Genomic DNA, 17,078 nt, shown 5'->3' on the forward strand with positions numbered 1-17,078 from the left:
TAAGGTAAGTCATAAGCTAGTCATATCTAAGAGTTTTTCACACTCCGATAACACATTCGTGGGGGTAGAGGGTGGAAACTAAATACGATGAAATAATTAAAATAGAGGTGACACAGGACAAAATGCCTAAATATAAGCTGCACATGTTATATAAACGGAAATATAACGGTGTGTTCCTTGGAAATTGAGGATATAATAAAAAGCAATGTGCACACCAAGCTGCCAGTGAGACCAAGATGAGCAAAGGAGTTATTCATGTCCGACTTTGGTGGAATCAGACTTTTTGTTTGTCAGCGGATACAATGTATGTAGCTATCCGTACATATTCCTGAAAATAAGGAAATGGCAGTTCATGAACAGAGAAGTTCTTCCACCATGGCCGCCATCAATAGCAAAGTTCGGCAGAAAAATTCACAGGCATCATTCAGAAATTTGACTACGTCACTATCCATCGGTCTTATTTTTTGAATCACAAAAAAAGAGAGTTATTCAGATAATATATATGTATATATGTTCTTCGCACAGTGTGTACGATTTCTTGATATAGAAAGGCAACTTAAACCATTATTGAGCTGACTTCAACACTCTTCTATTCCTTAGGCTGCATTAACACATTTTGTCACAATTGCAGTTTAACTCTTTGTGACTGTAAACTATTGAATCCTCACAGTATATACACTGCACGCTGTTAGGATTCTCAGGGGCCAGTTGTGAGAGTAGGCCGTTACTTTGCCAAAAGTATGTGATTTGCATACATGTGATAATGTGCCGACTAGATGTGCTCGGCCTCGCTCAATTCACTTGCATTGAGTAAGATCATTCATGTCTAGTCAGAATGTGACCAGAAGTATGAAAATCGCATGCCGCCTGCACCGCAGAATTCTGACTGCGTAGAGTGCACATACTGTGAGGATTCAATTGTCTGCAGTCACATAGAGTGACTGCAGACTTTCATTCTAATCCTGAAAAAAAAAAAACCCTTTAACTAATATTGATAGACATATAGATTAGCAATTAGCAAGGTTTTTTGGTTAATTCAGGGAAAAAAGGTTTGATATAGACCAGGGGGCACAACTTTTGGCCCATGATGTCGTTCTGTGCAGCCCCAGTCATACGGACTCAAAAATGCTAGTCTGACAGGTCAACCACATGTGACGAGACACACACAGAAGAGTAGTGTCATGCAGCTGAGGAGCAGGGACTGGCAAGTACTAAATGCACGTTGTATACATCTCTGGATGCCACATTACATTAGGACAGTGGGGTCTCTTGACCTTTTTTTGAGTGTGGAAATTAAACAGGTGACCTGTACCTGTGGCTCCCTCCACTGTAGTTTTATGGGAGTTGTGATGCATTAGGGAGTAAACACAAAAACCCATGGTCTATTGTAGAGAGTCAAGTGCATTATCTCTTACTCATTAGGGCATATCCACCATGTTTCTGAGGATTTAGAAGATAATTTTACAACAAAATAAACATAAAATATGCTTCAAATACAAGTTGTAATACTACAAGAAGATATATAATAAAATATAATACCCGCGCTTTGAAATATGCACTAGTAGGATACCAATAAATGCAAAGATTATTGCGAATAATTACCTTTTAGGTAGTATACAGTGGGCTGTCTGACGCTGTATGTTGAGAGAGGCAATTTCAGGGGAATGTGTGTGAGTTCAACTAAAGAAAAAAAAAAACAAGGTATTTGGTATGCACACCTATTTAGCAGAAAATGTGCGGCAATTAAAGGTACTAGAGTGGGTGTATCTAGATAATGCTCCGCTGCTTGCAGATACACATAAAAAATAGAGCACAATAAAATGAAGTCTTAGATTGGCATTATAAGAACGGCAGGACTTTTAGTGAATAAAAGAAAACAAAAAGTACTTGTGAACTAAGGTACGTTGTTTCCGAAAGGAAATGTCCTTATTGTATAAAATAATGGAGTGGTACTTATCTCCTTAGTCCTATGAGTCCGGCTTGTAGGAGAGTTGCTGAGCGCACTGTCCCGGCCGGTGACAGGCGCTCGTGGTGCTTCGCTGTACTAAGCAGCAGTATGCAGGACCTGTGTGGTGTTCGGGTCACGTGACTAGCTCGATCACGTGGTGCCCCTCTATGCAGTACGGTGTGTGAGAGGAGCCAATAACCAACGCGTTTCGGAATTACAACGGATTCCTTCATCAGGTCCTGCATCAGGTCTAGATACACCCATTCTAGTACCTTTAATTGCCGCACATTTTCTGCTAAATAGGTGTGCATACCAAATACCTTGTTTGTTTGTTTGTTTTTTTACTTTAGTTGAACTCACACACATTCCCCTGAAATTGCCTCTCTCAACATACAGCGTCAGACAGCCCACTGTATACTACCTAAAAGGTAATTATTTGCAATAATCTTTGCATTTATTGGTATCCTACTAGTGCATATTTCAAAGCGCGGGTATTATATTTTATTATATATATCTTCTTGTAGCCTTACTCTCCCGATGTGGTTTGGGATTATACTTGCAGCTGATCTTATGCACCTGCACTAGCTCCGCTACAAAACACTCAAATTTCTAATACTATACTGAGCCCACTCCACACATATTAGATGCTGGCTGTGTTACATATCCAGGATCTGTCCCCAACCACAGCGGCTGAAGATAAGCACCAGTTGCTGTTGCTAATCATTTACATGGACATTTCAACTCATGACAGGGTCATTTATATATAGATGGTCACTCATACCCTTTAGGACACCATCATGGATTACCAAGAGGTTGCCATAGCAGCTAAGACCTGTTGACGGCCAGTATGGCTGTCATCTTAAAGGCCCCTTCACATTAAGCGACGCTGCAGCGATACCGACAACGATCCGGATCGCTGCAGCGTCGCTGTTTGGTCGCTGGAGAGCTGTCACACAGACCGCTCTCCAGCGACCAACTATGCCGGTAACCAGGGTAAACATCGGGTAACTAAGCGCAGGGCCGCGCTTAGTAACCCGATGTTTACCCTGGTTACCATGCTAAAAGTAAAAAAAAAACAAACACTACATACTTACCTACCGCTGTCTGTCCTCCAGCGCTGTGCTCTGCTTCTCTGCTCTCCTCCTGTACTGTCTGGGAGCCGGAAAGCAGAGCGGTGACGTCACCGCTGTAAAATACCAATAATGATAATAATAATGTCTGTAAAATACCAATAATGATACATTGAAAGCCCTAGGGGTGATAAAATCGGAACTGCCCCAGAAGTACTTCTGTCCCTCCCCATACCCAATTTCAAACCCCCAAAACATGACCTTCTCCCTTTGACGGTAGGAGCCGCAAAACACCTAATAGCCTTAAAATGGAAAAAACAAACCCCACCAACTATAGGGGAATGGTTAGAGAAAATTAAGGATATCTACAGACTGGAGGAACCCTCAAGTTGGGAGACCTTCTCTCACTACCGTTTTCTTAAGATCGGGGCTCCCTGGACTGGTATGGTCTGGAAAGGATTGGGGTCACTAGTTTCCTCCTGGATGCAGCGGTGGATGAGCTCCCTTGAGGGAAGGGCCCCTTCGGGTGACCCGGTGGTTCCCTCTATAGTTTACTCGACTCTTGATTTTAGCCACAATATCTCTTCTAGGATTACAAGTTTAATAATAATCTTTATTTTTATATAGCGCTAACATATTCCGCAGCGCTTTACAGTTTGCACACATTATCATCGCTATCCCCGATGGGGCTCACAATCTAAATTCCCTATCAGTAGGTCTTTGGAATGTGGGAGGAAACCGGAGAACCCGGAGGAAACCCACGCAAACACGGAGAGAACATACAAACTCTTTCCTTGGTGGGGTTTGAACCCAGGACTCCAGCGCTGCAAGGCTGCTGTGCTAACCACTGCGCCACCGTGCTGCCCTGATTATATTAACATATTAATCACAAATAATTGTTTACTCGATGAATCTACGCAGACTGTAAGTTTATGGATACACCTGGTATGTGTCTTGTTCCATTTATTCTGTTTGTTATTGTTTGTTTTACATTCCCCTTGGTGTTTGTACAAGCTCACTTGTATAACTATGTTTATACAGGAGACATTGTTCTCTGTGATCTATCAAGCTGTGAGTTTACTTTCATTGTATGTTTAAAATTTATAAATAAAGAATTAAAAGAAAAAAAAACACTGGGGTGGAAATACATTTTCTTCATTTCATCCACCTGGAAGTTTTTTTCCTGTTTTTCAGTACATTGTATGATCAAATGAATGGTGTCACAACTACAATGCCTTTAATAAAAGAAGCCCTCATCTGGCTATGTTGATAGAAAAATAAAAATGTATGACACTTGGAATTTGGCAAGAAAAACAAAAGAACAAAAATGAATAATTAACCTGTTCTTAACTCATACCCAAATTAGAGGGATGGATGAGTTATTATGACAGCCATCTTGATACTCCAGGGGCCTGTAGTATTACAGTACAAGCGATATACTGATTGAAGGTTCAAGACCTCTAAGGGAGCTATCAACTCTCTGCCAAAGCCAATTCAGTCCTGGGTTGCACTGGGAGATCCCCAAAATCCAAAATATAGATGAGCTGGTAGGCCTAGTGGAGAGGTACCAGGCATTCAATGGTTCCCTTGATAGTCAAGCCTTTCTGGCGTTCGCAAAGAGGGAATGGCTTCCAACAGAAGGGGACTAAATCTGAACTTGGTTGGGGGGGGGGGCCGGCGTCCCAAAGTGCCAAGAGAGATCTGAATCACAGTAATCAGTCCCTATCCGTTCTCTGTTGGAGGTGTCATGCCCCTGGCTATATAGCCGTCCGGTGTCCAATGAACTCTGAGCCAATAGATTGCAGCATAGGCCGTTTTTGCTCCTAGTTTGCCTAACTCACTTGCAGCGCGGTTCCTCAACTTGGCGAGGGCCTTCAGGCATGCTCAGTGTCTGTAAACGCGGTGCGAATGACTGGACTGTTGGATTCGGGAAGTTTGGTGACTCTGATATGGGCCACACGTCTATTTCGGCTGATCTCTGCAAAGGTGGTGAGAGTCTGGTGTATCCATGGGGATGCCTGGTTGTTCGGACAGCCAGATCACCCCTAAAGAAACCTCGCCACAGGCCTTAGTGGACGATTTGACCATGTGTGTGCTTATCAGTGATGAGGGTGAGGTAGCATCCCCTAAGGCCAACATCCCTGAGCTGGAGGTGTCCGAGGGAAACTTTGTAACTGCCTAATTCAGGGACCAAACTTTTAAAAGAACATTTGAAAATGTAACAGTTTTAAATGGGGTACCTCAGGAACCAGGGGCCAACAGTTGTTTTTTTCATTTTGCTATGAATGAGGATCTGCTTTATAGAGTAACCAAGCCAAGAAGTGAGGTGAATTGTCGTTCCTGCCCCACGTGCCAGCTAACTCCCCTCTGGCCAACTTCAGCAGTTCTCTAGTACCATTGCTCATCATTAAGGTTCTAGTCAAATGTATAGCGATGGATTTAGTTGGGCCCCTGGTGAAGTTCTCAAGAGGACATCAATATATATTGGTGGTTCTACATTATGCTACCCAGTACCCAGAGGCAGTACTTTTAAGAAACTCCTCAGCAAAGTGTATATCTCAGGAGCTGCTCCATATCGTCTCTCAAACCGGTCTGCCAAAGGAGATACTAACTGATCAAGGGATACCCTTCATGTCAAAGGTCATGAAAGAGTTGTGTGTATTAGTATGATTAAACCGTGGCAGGACAGAGAACCTGTGGAAGCTTTTTGTCTGGTGGCCAAGTCCGATTTCAGGGTGGAAGATTTTAAAGAGGTGGACACCTTATCCAGCCTTATCACAGAAACAGCAATGTCGGGAACTATTGCAGGGGAATAAAGACCTGTTTTCTGAGTTGCCAGGCCTCACTCAGGTTATAGAGCATGAGGTACTCAGAGAGCCTCATGTTTGCGTCACTCAGAAGCCGTATCGGATTCCAGAGGCCTGCAGAGAGGTGATCTTGAAAAAGGAGAAGCAGATGCTGAGTCTAGGGATCATTGAAGAATCCAAGATTGGCTGGTCCAGCCACATAGTGTTGGGGAGTGGTGGTTCTGTAATGACTACATGAAGCTCAATGAGGTCTTGAAGTTTGACACCTACCCAATGCCTAGGGTAGATGAGCTTATTGAAAGACTAAGATCAACTTGGTACATAACCACCCTGGACCTCACTAAAGGATACTGGCAAACTCACCTGTCCAAAGAGGCCAAGGAGAAGACGGCCTTCTCAACACTAGACAGATTTTATCAGTACGTCATGATGCCGTTTAGGTTGCATGGAGCTCCGGCCACTTTCCAGAGAGCCAAAGACCGGATTTTAGCACTCCACAAAAAGTATGCAGCTGTGTACCTAGATGACATTAAAACACCTCATGAGAACAACAAACATCACAGTAATAATATCATTAGATCTAATATGAAAAAACTGTAATATTATAATTGTATGGACATTAATGGAAGACAGTTGCAATAGTCAATAGCAACGAAGAAAAACAGCGACAAAAAATTCCCAAATATAATTTAAGTAGACAAAAATAAATTTTATTAAGTGACCAGGTACAGATGGCAAAAGGAAAAAAAGGGGGTTACGCCCACTAACACATGCCAAAAATAGGATGTTCACAAGACATAATCGATATTAGCAGCATAGGCAAAAGGCTCGTATATAGTCTTATAAAGTGTAATCACAAATATTGCACAATTCCCACATAACCTAGACCATAAATAACCTAGCTCATATACTATATATCAAAAGTACAGCCACATAGCTGATATCATTACCCGTAAAGAGCCAGGGATGTGTCTGCGAGCTCCCTGCACCTACCCAATGCCTAGGGTAGATGAGCTTACTGAAAGACTAAGATCAGCTTGGTACATAACCACCCTGGACCTCACTAAAGGATGCTGGCAAACTCCCCTGTCCAAAGAGGCCAAGGAGAAGACGGTCTTCTCGACACTAGACAGATTTTATCAGTACGTCAGGATGCCGTTTAGGTTGCATGGAGCTCCGGCCACTTTCCAGAGCGCCATGGACCGGATTTTAGCACTCCACGAAAAGTATGCAGCTGCCTACCTAGATGACATTGTCATATTCAGCCAGGACTGGGGAAGTCATCTTGGCAAAGTTCAGGTCATACTTGACACCCTAAGGAAGGCAGACTTTAACTATGAACCCCAAAAAATGTGATATGGGGATGGAGGAAGCCAAATATCTAGGCTACGTGGTAGGTAGAGGTGAAATTAAACCTCAAATCAATAAGGTGGAAGCAATCCAGAGCTGGCAAGAAACCCCTCTCAAAGAAGCATGTCAAGGCATTTCTAGATATTGTGGGCTACTATAGAAGATTTGTCCCTAACTTTGCTCTGATAGCGCCGCTGACGGATCTTCTGAAATCTGAAAGGGACGAAGCAGGCAGTGGCTAAGTGGTCCCCAGAAGCTGAGGCGGCCTTCCAGGAACTGAAACTGGTCCTTTTTAAACAGCCAGTTTTGGTGGCTCCCAACTTCTCCAAAGAGTTTATGATCCAGACGGATGCATCGGATGTCGGGCTGGGAGCAGTTTTGTCATAGGAGATTAACGGGGAGGAACACCCTGTAATGTACCTCAGTTGGAAGCTGTCCACATGTGAGAACTACTCCATAGTGGAAAAAGAAAAAGAATGTTTAGCCATCAAGTGGGTGTTGGACACTCTGAGGTATTACCTATTAACCCCTTCCCGACCTTTGACGCCACGTAGGCGTCATGAAAGTCGGTGCCAATCCGACCCATGACGCCTATGCGGCGTCATGGAAAGATCGCGTCCCTGCAGACCGGGTGAAAGGGTTAACTCCCATTTCACCCGATCTGCAGGGACAGGGGGAGTGGTAGTTTAGCCCAGGGGGGGTGGCTTCACCCCCTCGTGGCTACGATCGCTCTGATTGGCTGTTGAAAGTGAAACTGCCAATCAGAGCGATTTGTAATATTTCACCCATTATAACGGGTGAAATATTACAATCCAGCCATGGCCGATGCTGCAATATCATCGGCCATGGCTGGAAATACTAGTGTGCCCCCACACCACCCCTCCGATCGCCCCCCCACCCCCCGATCTGGCCGGTACACTGCTCCGGCTCCCCTCCGTCCAGTGCTCCGCTCCCCCCCGTGCTCGTGTCCGCTCACCCCCGTGCTCCAATCACCCCCCCGTGCTCCAATCACCCCCCCCTGCACTCCGATCAACCCCCCCCCGTGCTCCATTCCAGCCCCCCCGTGCTCCGTTCCACGCCCCCCGCGCTCCGTTCCACCCCTCCCGCGCTCCGATTCCCCCCCCGTGCTCCGATCCCCCCCCCCCCGTGGTCCCCCCCCACCCTATCATACTTACCGATCCAGCCGTGGTCCCGTCCGTCTTCTCCCGGGCGCCGCCATCTTCCAAAATGGCGGGCGCATGCGCAGTGCGCCCGCCGAATCTGCCGGCCGGCAGATTCGTTCCAAAGTGCATTTTGATCACTGAGATATAATCTATCTCAGTGATCAAAATAAAAAAAATAATAAATGACCCCCCCCTTTGTCACCCCCATAGGTAGGGACAATAAAAAAATAAAGAAATTTTTTTTTTCCACTAATGTTAGAATAGGGTTAGGGTTAGGGGTAGGGTTAGGGTTAGGGGTAGGGCTAGGGTTAGGGGTAGGGTTAGGGGTAGGGTTAGGGGTAGGGCTAGGGTTAGGGGTAGGGTTAGGGGTAGGGGTAGGGGTAGGGTTAGGGCTAGGGTTAGGGTTAGGGTTAGGAATGTGCACACGTATTCTGGTCCTCTGCGGATTTTTCCGCTGCGGATTTGATAAATCCGCAGTGCTAAACCGCTGCGGATTTATGGCGGATTTACCGCGTTTTTTTCTGCGCATTTCACTGCGGTTTTACAATTGCGATTTTCTATTGGAGCAGTTGTAAAACCGCTGCGGAATCCGCACAAAGAAGTGACATGCTGCGGAATGTAAACCGCTGCGTTTCCGTGCAGTTTTTCCGCAGCATGTGTACAGCGATTTTTGTTTCCCATAGGTTTACATTGAACTGTACACTCATGGGAAACTGCTGCGGATCCGCAGCGTTTTCCGCAGCGTGTGCACATACCTTTAGAATTAGGCTATGTGCACACGGTGCTGATTTGGCTGCGGATTCGCAGCAGTGTTCCATCAGGTTTACAGTACCATGTAAACATATGAAAAACCAAATCCGCTGTGCCCATGGTGCGGAAAATACCGCGCGGGAACGCTGCGTTGTATTTTCCGCAGCATGTCAATTCTTTGTGCGGATTCCGCGGCGTTTTACACCTGTTCCTCAATAGGAATCCGCAGGTGAAATCCGCACAAAAAACACTGGAAATCCGCGGAAAATCCGCAGGTAAAACACAGTGCCTTTTACCCGCAGATTTTTCAAAAATGGTGCGGAAATATCTCACACGAATCCGCAACGTGGGCACATAGCCTTAGGGTTAGGGTTAGGGTTGGAATTAGGGTTGTGGTTAGGGTTAGGGGTGTGTTGGGGTTAGTGTTGTGGTTAGGGGTGTGTTGGGGTTAGGGTTGTGATTAGGATTATGGCTACAGTTGGGATTAGGGTTAGGGGTGTGTTGGGGTTAGTGTTGGAGGTAGAATTGAGGGGTTACCACTGTTTAGGCACATCAGGGGTCTCCAAACGCAACATGGCGCCACCATTGATTCCAGCCAATGTCGTATTCAAAAAGTCAAATGGTGCTCCCTCACTTCCGAGCCCTGACGTGTGCCCAAACAGTGGTTTACCCCCACATATGGGGTACCAGCATACTCAGGACAAACTGCGCAACAATTACTGGGGTCCAATTTCTCCTGTTACCCTTGTGAATCTAAAAAAATGCTTGCTAAAACATAATTTTTGAGGAAAGAAAAATGATTTTTTATTTTCACGGCTCTGCGTTGTAAACGTCTGTGAAGCACTTGGGGGTTCAAAGTGCTCACCACACATCTAGATAAGTTCCTTTCGGGGTCTAGTTTCTAAAATGGGGTCACTTGTGGGGGGTTTCTACTGTTTAGGCACACCAGGGGCTCTGCAAACGCAACGTGACACCCGCAGACCATTCCATCAAAGTCTGCATTTCAAAAGTCACTACTTCCCTTCTGAACCCCGACGTGTGCCCAAACAGTGGTTTACCCCCACATATGGGGTATCAGCGTACTCAGGAGAAACTGGACAACAACTTTTGGGGTCCAATTTCTCCTGTAACCCTTGGGAAAATAAAAAATTCTGGGCTAAATAATTATTTTTGAGGAAAGAAAACGTATTTATTATTTTCACGGCTCTGCATTATAAACTTCTATGAAGCACTTGGGGGTTCAAAGTGCTCACCACACATCTAGATAAGTTCCTTTCAGGGTCTAGTTTCCAAAATGGGGTCACTTGTGGGGGGTTTCTACTGTTTAGGCACATCAGGGGCTCTGCAAACGCAACGTGACGCCCGCAGAGCATTCCATCAAAGTCTGCATTTCAAAACGTCACTACTTCAATTCCAAGCCCCGGCATGTGCCCAAACAGTAGTTTACCCCCACATATGGGGTATCACCGTACTCAGGAGAAACTGGACAACAAATATTGGGGTCAAATTTCTCCTGTTACCCTTGGGAAAATTAAAAAATTCTGGACTAAATAATTATTTTTGAGGAAAGAAAACGTATTTATTATTTTCACGGCTCTGCATTATAAACTTCTATGAAGCACTTGGGGGTTCAAAGTGCTCACCACACATCTAGATAAGTTCCTTTGGGGGTCTAGTTTCCAAAATGGGGTCACTTGTGGGGGGTTTCTACTGTTAAGCCACATCAGGGGCTCTGCAAACGCAACGTGACGCCCACAGAGCATTCCATCAAAGTCTGCATTTCAAAACGTCACTACTTCACTTCCGAGCCCCGGCATGTGCCCAAACAGTGATTTACCCCCACATATGGGGTATCAGCGTACTCAGGAGAAACTGGACAACAACTTTTGGGGTCAAATTTCTCCTGTTACCCTTGGGAAAATAAAAAATTGCAGGCTAAAAGATCATTTTTGAGAAAATAATTTTTTTTTTATTTTCATGGCTCTGCGTTATAAACTTCTGTGAAGCACTTGGGGGTTCAAAGTCCTCACCACACATCTAGATTAGTTCCTTTGGGGGTCTAGTTTCTAAAATGGTGTCATTTCTGGGGGATCTCCAATGTTTAGGCACACAGGGGCTCTCCAAACGTGACATGGTGTCCGCTAATGATTGGAGCTAATTTTCCATTTAAAAAGCCAAATGGCGTGCCATCCCTTCCGAGCCCTGCCGTGCGCCCAAACAGTGGTTTACCCCCACATATGGGATATCAACGTACTCAGGACAAACTGGACAACAATATTTGGGGTCCAATTTCTCCTATTATCCTTGGCAAAATAGGAAATTCCAGGCTAAAAAATCATTTTTGAGGAAAGAAAAATTATTTTTTATTTTCATGGCTCTGCGTTATAAACTTCTGTGAAGCACCTGGGGGTTTAAAGTGCTCAATATGCATCTAGATAAGTTCCCTGGGGGGTCTAGTTTCCAAAATGGGGTCACTTGTGCGGGAGCTCCAATGTTTAGGCACACAGGGGCTCTCCAAACGCGACATGGTGTCCGCTAACAATTGGAGCTAATTTTCCATTCAAAAAGTCAAATGGCGCGCCTTCTCTTCCGAGCCCTGCCGAGTGCCCAAACAGTGGTTTACCCCCACATATGAGGTATCGGCGTACTTGGGAGAAATTGCCCAACAAATTTTATGATCCATTTTATCCTACTGCCCATGTGAAAATGAAAAAATTGAGGTGAAAATAATTTTTTTGTGAAAAAAAATTACTTTTTCATTTTTACAGATCAATTTGTGAAGCACCTGAGGGTTTAAAGTGCTCACTAGGCATCTAAATTAGTTCCTTGGGGGGTCTAGTTTCCAAAATGGGGTCACTTGTGGGGGAGCGCCAATGTTTAGGCACACAGGAGCTATCCAAACGCGACATGGTGTCCGCTAACGATGGAAATAATTTTTCATTCAAAAAGTCAAATGGCGCTCCTTCCCTTCCGAGCCTTACCATGTGCCCAAACAGTGGTTTACCTCCACATATGAGGTATCGGCGTACTCAGGAGAAATTGCCCAACACATTTTAGGATCCATTTTATCCTGTTGCCCATGTGAAAATGAAAAAATTGAGGCTAAAAGAATTTTTTTGTGAAAAAAAAGTACTTTTTCATTTTTACGGATCAATTTGTGAAGCACCTGGGGGTTCAAAGTGCTCACTATGCATCTAGATAAGTTCCTTGGGGCGTCTAGTTTCCAAAATGGGGTCACTTGTGGGGGAGCTCCAATTTTTAGGCACACGGGGGCTCTCCAAACGTGACATGGTGTCCGCTAAAGAGTGGAGCCAATTTTTGATTCAAAAAGTCAAATGGCGCTCCTTCCCTTCCAAGCCCTGCCGTGCGCCAAAACAGTGGTTTACCCCCACATATGAGGTATCAGCGTACTCAGGACAAATTGGACAACAACTTTCGTGGTTCAGTTTCTCCTTTTACCATTGGGAAAATAAAAAAATTGTTGCTAAAAGATAATTTTTGTGACTAAAAAGTTAAATGTTCATTTTTTCCTTCCATGTTGCTTCTGCTGCTGTGAAGCACCTGAAGGGTTAATAAACTTCTTGAATGTGGTTTTGAGTACCTTGAGGGGTGCAGTTTTTAGAATGGTGTCACTTTTGGGTATTTTCAGCCAAATAGACCCCTCAAACTGACTTCAAATGTGAGGTGGTCCCTAAAAAAAATGGTTTTGTAAATTTCGTTGTAAAAATGACAAATCGCTGGTCGAATTTTAACCCTTATAACTTCCTAACAAAAAAAAATTTTGTTTCCAAAATTGTGCTGATGTAAAGTAAACATGTGGGAAATGTTATTTATTAACTATTTTGTGTCACATATCTCTCTGGTTTAACAGAATAAAAATTCAAAATGTGAAAATTGCGAAATTTTCAAAATTTTCGCCAAATTTCCGTGTTTATCACAAATAAATGCAGAATTTATTGACCTAAATTTACCACTAACATGAAGCCCAATATGTCACGAAAAAACAATCTCAGAACCGCTAGGATCCGTTGAAGCGTTCCTGAGTTATTACCTCATAAAGGGACACTGGTCAGAATTGCAAAAAACGGCAAGGTCTTTAAGGTCAAAATAGGCTGGGTCTTGAAGGGGTTAAGTAGAAGGTTCAGGGTAATGTCAGACTATGCTCCATTAAGGTGGTTGCGAGAGGAGAAGGGAAACAATGCCCGAGTAACAAAGTGGTCCCTAGCCCTACAAGATTTTAATTTGCAGGTGGAGCACTGGCCTGGGGAACAGCATAGAATGCAGATTCAAGGGTCTACTGTATGTTCGCAGAAGGTGCCAAGCCCCCCCGTCTTTGGGCAGAGGGGGGAGTATGTAAGGTGGCAGCTAGATGGGAGGTATGTGTCCCCAAGGTACCAAGCCTTGGTGATGATGTAGGACCCGGAGAAGCAAGCTCCAGCACACACTTAGTGTTGAGAGGTGTTTTAAGGAGCCCAGATTATGGGTACAGGTTTTATGAGCAGCTGAAAGAGCTGGGTGGGATCGGCTGCTCACCTACCTCCAGTCCAGATCTTGGATGGTCTGATTTAAGGCAGATGGGGCTGTGTCACTTTTGTCTGTGTGTTCTTCAAGGTGAGGAAACCTTGCATGTGCTGTTCAAACGCTGCTGGAATCTGAGAGGGAAGGACTCAAGTTTAAATGACTGAGCCAGTGTGGTATATGGACTTGTTATTTTCTGTTTTGCTCTTTTATACCTTTTATACTTTTGTAACCCTGACAGTTTATGAACTTCTTTTAATAAACCGCCTGTTTGTTTTTAACCAACGAACTGCTACCGGTGTGAGAATCCGCATCTACAGCTGAGCCGATCCCTCACAACACTTAAATAGAAAACAATGGATTCAAGTTTGGTATTGCTGTTGTAGTACTGACTTAGACAGTCATTTTTTCATGTCATTTTTACAGCACAATGAACTCTATAAAAAAAATAAAGCCCCCAAAAAATGATAGCAGAAAGTCTTTTTTTTACTATTACATACCATAATTTCTCATTTTTCAGTATATTCTATTCATGGCAGATTTCTGTGATTCTCCATAGTGAAAACCTTGTATTTTCCAGAAATAAACATTTGGGTTAGAGGAGAGGATCTCACTGACTTAAGACCTTACAATCTATAGGAGAGAGAGGGGACCCCTCTGATCATAAGAGCATACAATCTACATGAGAGAGAAGACCGCTGACCATAAAAGCTTAAGGTACCGTTACACTAAGCGACGCTGCAGCGATATAGACAACGAGCCGATCGCTGCAGCGTCGCTGTTTAGGTCGCTAGGAGACGTCAAACACGGCAACAGCAGAACGATGCAGGAGCGATCCAGTGACGTACTTATCGTTCTCGCTGGTTGTTAGCTCCATGAAAAAAACATTTCAGGCATCATTGCTTTTGCTGTCAAACATGACGAATCACGCCGACCAAATAAAGTTCTGGCCTTCTAGCTCCGACCAGCGATGTCACAAGCGGGATCCTGATCGCTGCTGCGTGTCAAACTCAACGAGATCGCTATCCAGGACGCTGCAACGTCACGGATCGTTGTCGTTCTCGTTCTAAAGTTGCTCAGTGTGAAGGTACCTTTACACACTACAGGAGAGAGAGAGGACCATGCTGGAGATCAGATCTTTTACTCTACAGGAGAGAGGACTCCATTGATAATAAAAGTTTGCATTCTTCAGGCTATAGAGAGGACCCTGCTGACCATAAGAGCTTACCCTCCACAAAAGAGGGAGAGAGAGGACCCCACTGACTATGAGAGCTTATACTCTACAGGAAAGAAAGAGAGGACCCCGTTGATAAGAGTTTACATTCTCCAGGCTATAGAGAGGACCCCGCCAACCATAAGAGCTTACCCTCTACAGAAAAGGGAGAAAGAGGACCCCAATGACGATAAGAGCTTATACTCTACAGGAGAGAAGATCCTGCTGATAAGAACTTACATTAAAAGAGAGGGATAGAGATGACCCCGCTGTCCATAAGAGTTTACACACTACAGCAGAGAGCGAGGACCCTGGTGATGATGATAGTGTACACTAGCGATGAGGGCGACTTACCAGTGACTATGGGGATGGAACATGACTGTGCCTTACAAACTATGCTCTACTGGGAACCACTGCTCTCTGATGGCCCAGGTACTGATCACCACTGTACAAGGTATGATAATCCTCTAGATATCAGACCTGTAGGGCATTATAGGGAAATCTACACGGCAGTGCAAAACAATGTTAACTCACTCTCTGATGTGTCAGCATTATGAGAAATTGTCGGGCAAGTATTTTTTTTTTTTCATGTGCGCTGAAAATATTTGACTTCACTTGAAACCACAAATCTATGAAAATTCAACTTGAACTCCATCCTCTGCAGATTTACCAGCTCATCTCTACTTAGGAGATCACATCTGTAGATCTGATGGAAGCAGATAGAAAGCTATAATACATAACTAGAGATATGTGGCCAGATGTTCTTGATGTGACACAATATGTGTTTGTGGCTGTAAATGATACTGTATTGGATTGGGGTTTTTTGCTTGTTTTTTTCCTCAACAAGTAGTCTTTCATATTTGGCAGAAAGAAGAATCTTTACTCCTCCGGAATCACGTTGGCTGATGGGCCATTTGGGGCTTGGTTGCGCCCTCTTGTAGATCAATAAACACATTTACAATTCATTACATGTAAAAATTAATTAATTTCACCCTTGGTAGATTTGTATCACTTGACGTGGACCTGTCATTAGATTTTCTAGAAGAGGCTGCGGGCAGCATGATATACATAACAAGGGAGTCTGTATTTAGTTTCCTAAAGTATTGAATGACACCTGGTTAATCGATTTCCAGACCATATATCTTCATGGAGCCATCATGCATGAACAGTCATTTCCCAATGATTGACAACATGATTGACAGTGCTCTGCTGTAGTGTCATCACTCAATTACACAAAGCTGACCGGTAATCTGAATCATGGATTCTCACACACAGTCATTGCAAACCGGCCTTTCAGATCGTCATAGCTATGGCAATGATGGAACACTAATCACACTGTTCTTGTGCAACATTTAGGGCTGATTTGTCTCAGAACTGTGTGTCAGTCACTTCCCTCTGGAGGACTGAGGGACTAATACTCTCATATACGCTGACTTCCCCCTATGGACTCTGTTATTATAATACATATATGCATATTCCTTGTTCTTTATGTAATATCTATATGGTCCTACCATCTATTTTGGTAGTCAAGCATCAGGTTTAAAGTGAAACTCGATTTTAAAAAGCATTTCCCTAAATTAAGCTTATAAATGACTTCTGATAGCTATATCACATTGTAAGAATACACCAGTAATTTCCATATATACTTATTTTTCAGAAGCCCAATGAATTCAGGAAAGCCGGACGTGCCATGCTCCTTGTACATGAAAGAGTTACAGGGCTTTATTGCAAGAGTCATGAACGACTATTTTCGCCACTTTGACTGCACTGATTTTGTGTATGATAATACTGAAGCCATTGCCCAAAGAGCGATAGAACTGTTCATACGAAATGCAAGCCTATTGAGGCCGCTTGGTGAAGGAGGCAAGATGAGACTGGCAGCCGACTTTGCTCAGGTAAGAGTATAAACATTAGATCGTTGGAGGTTTTTTGGCTAGCAGAAGCCCTATTCCCTGGCACAGGGAACTAACAAAACGAGCTTTACTCATCAGCCTCCCTAGGTCCTGCGCTGAGTCTCCTCCTCTGCTACCAGTCTTCAGCATTGACCTCACGTCAGTCAGCACGAAGGCTCTAACTCAGCATCTCATGGCGCCTACTCTAGCAGAAGCGCTGAGCTCACTGATTGGCTGCATCAGGAGCAGTGGCGGAGTCTCAGCACAGGCCCTGATGAAGATGAGTAAAGTACTTTTTTTTTTTAACCAACTGGTCAGGAGGTTTCTAAAACTGGAAACCCCAATTAAAATATGATTTTATTACTTT

The 17,078-nt window shown here is 44.1% G+C and overlaps 1 protein-coding gene across 1 annotated transcript in view; it reads left to right on the top strand.

Annotated features, from left to right (window-relative positions):
- The window catches only part of COG5 (component of oligomeric golgi complex 5), a 477,042-nt gene that overhangs the window by 369,243 nt on the left and 90,721 nt on the right, over positions 1 to 17,078 (top strand). The window contains exon 18 of the mRNA XM_069765057.1: positions 16,477 to 16,714. Within this exon, the coding sequence (XP_069621158.1) occupies positions 16,477 to 16,714 (238 nt within the window). The remainder of the gene's footprint in view (positions 1 to 16,476; positions 16,715 to 17,078) is intronic.

The sequence above is a fragment of the Ranitomeya imitator genome, chromosome 4 (genome assembly GCF_032444005.1).
Source record: "Ranitomeya imitator isolate aRanImi1 chromosome 4, aRanImi1.pri, whole genome shotgun sequence".
NCBI classification, from domain to species: domain Eukaryota; kingdom Metazoa; phylum Chordata; class Amphibia; order Anura; family Dendrobatidae; genus Ranitomeya; species Ranitomeya imitator.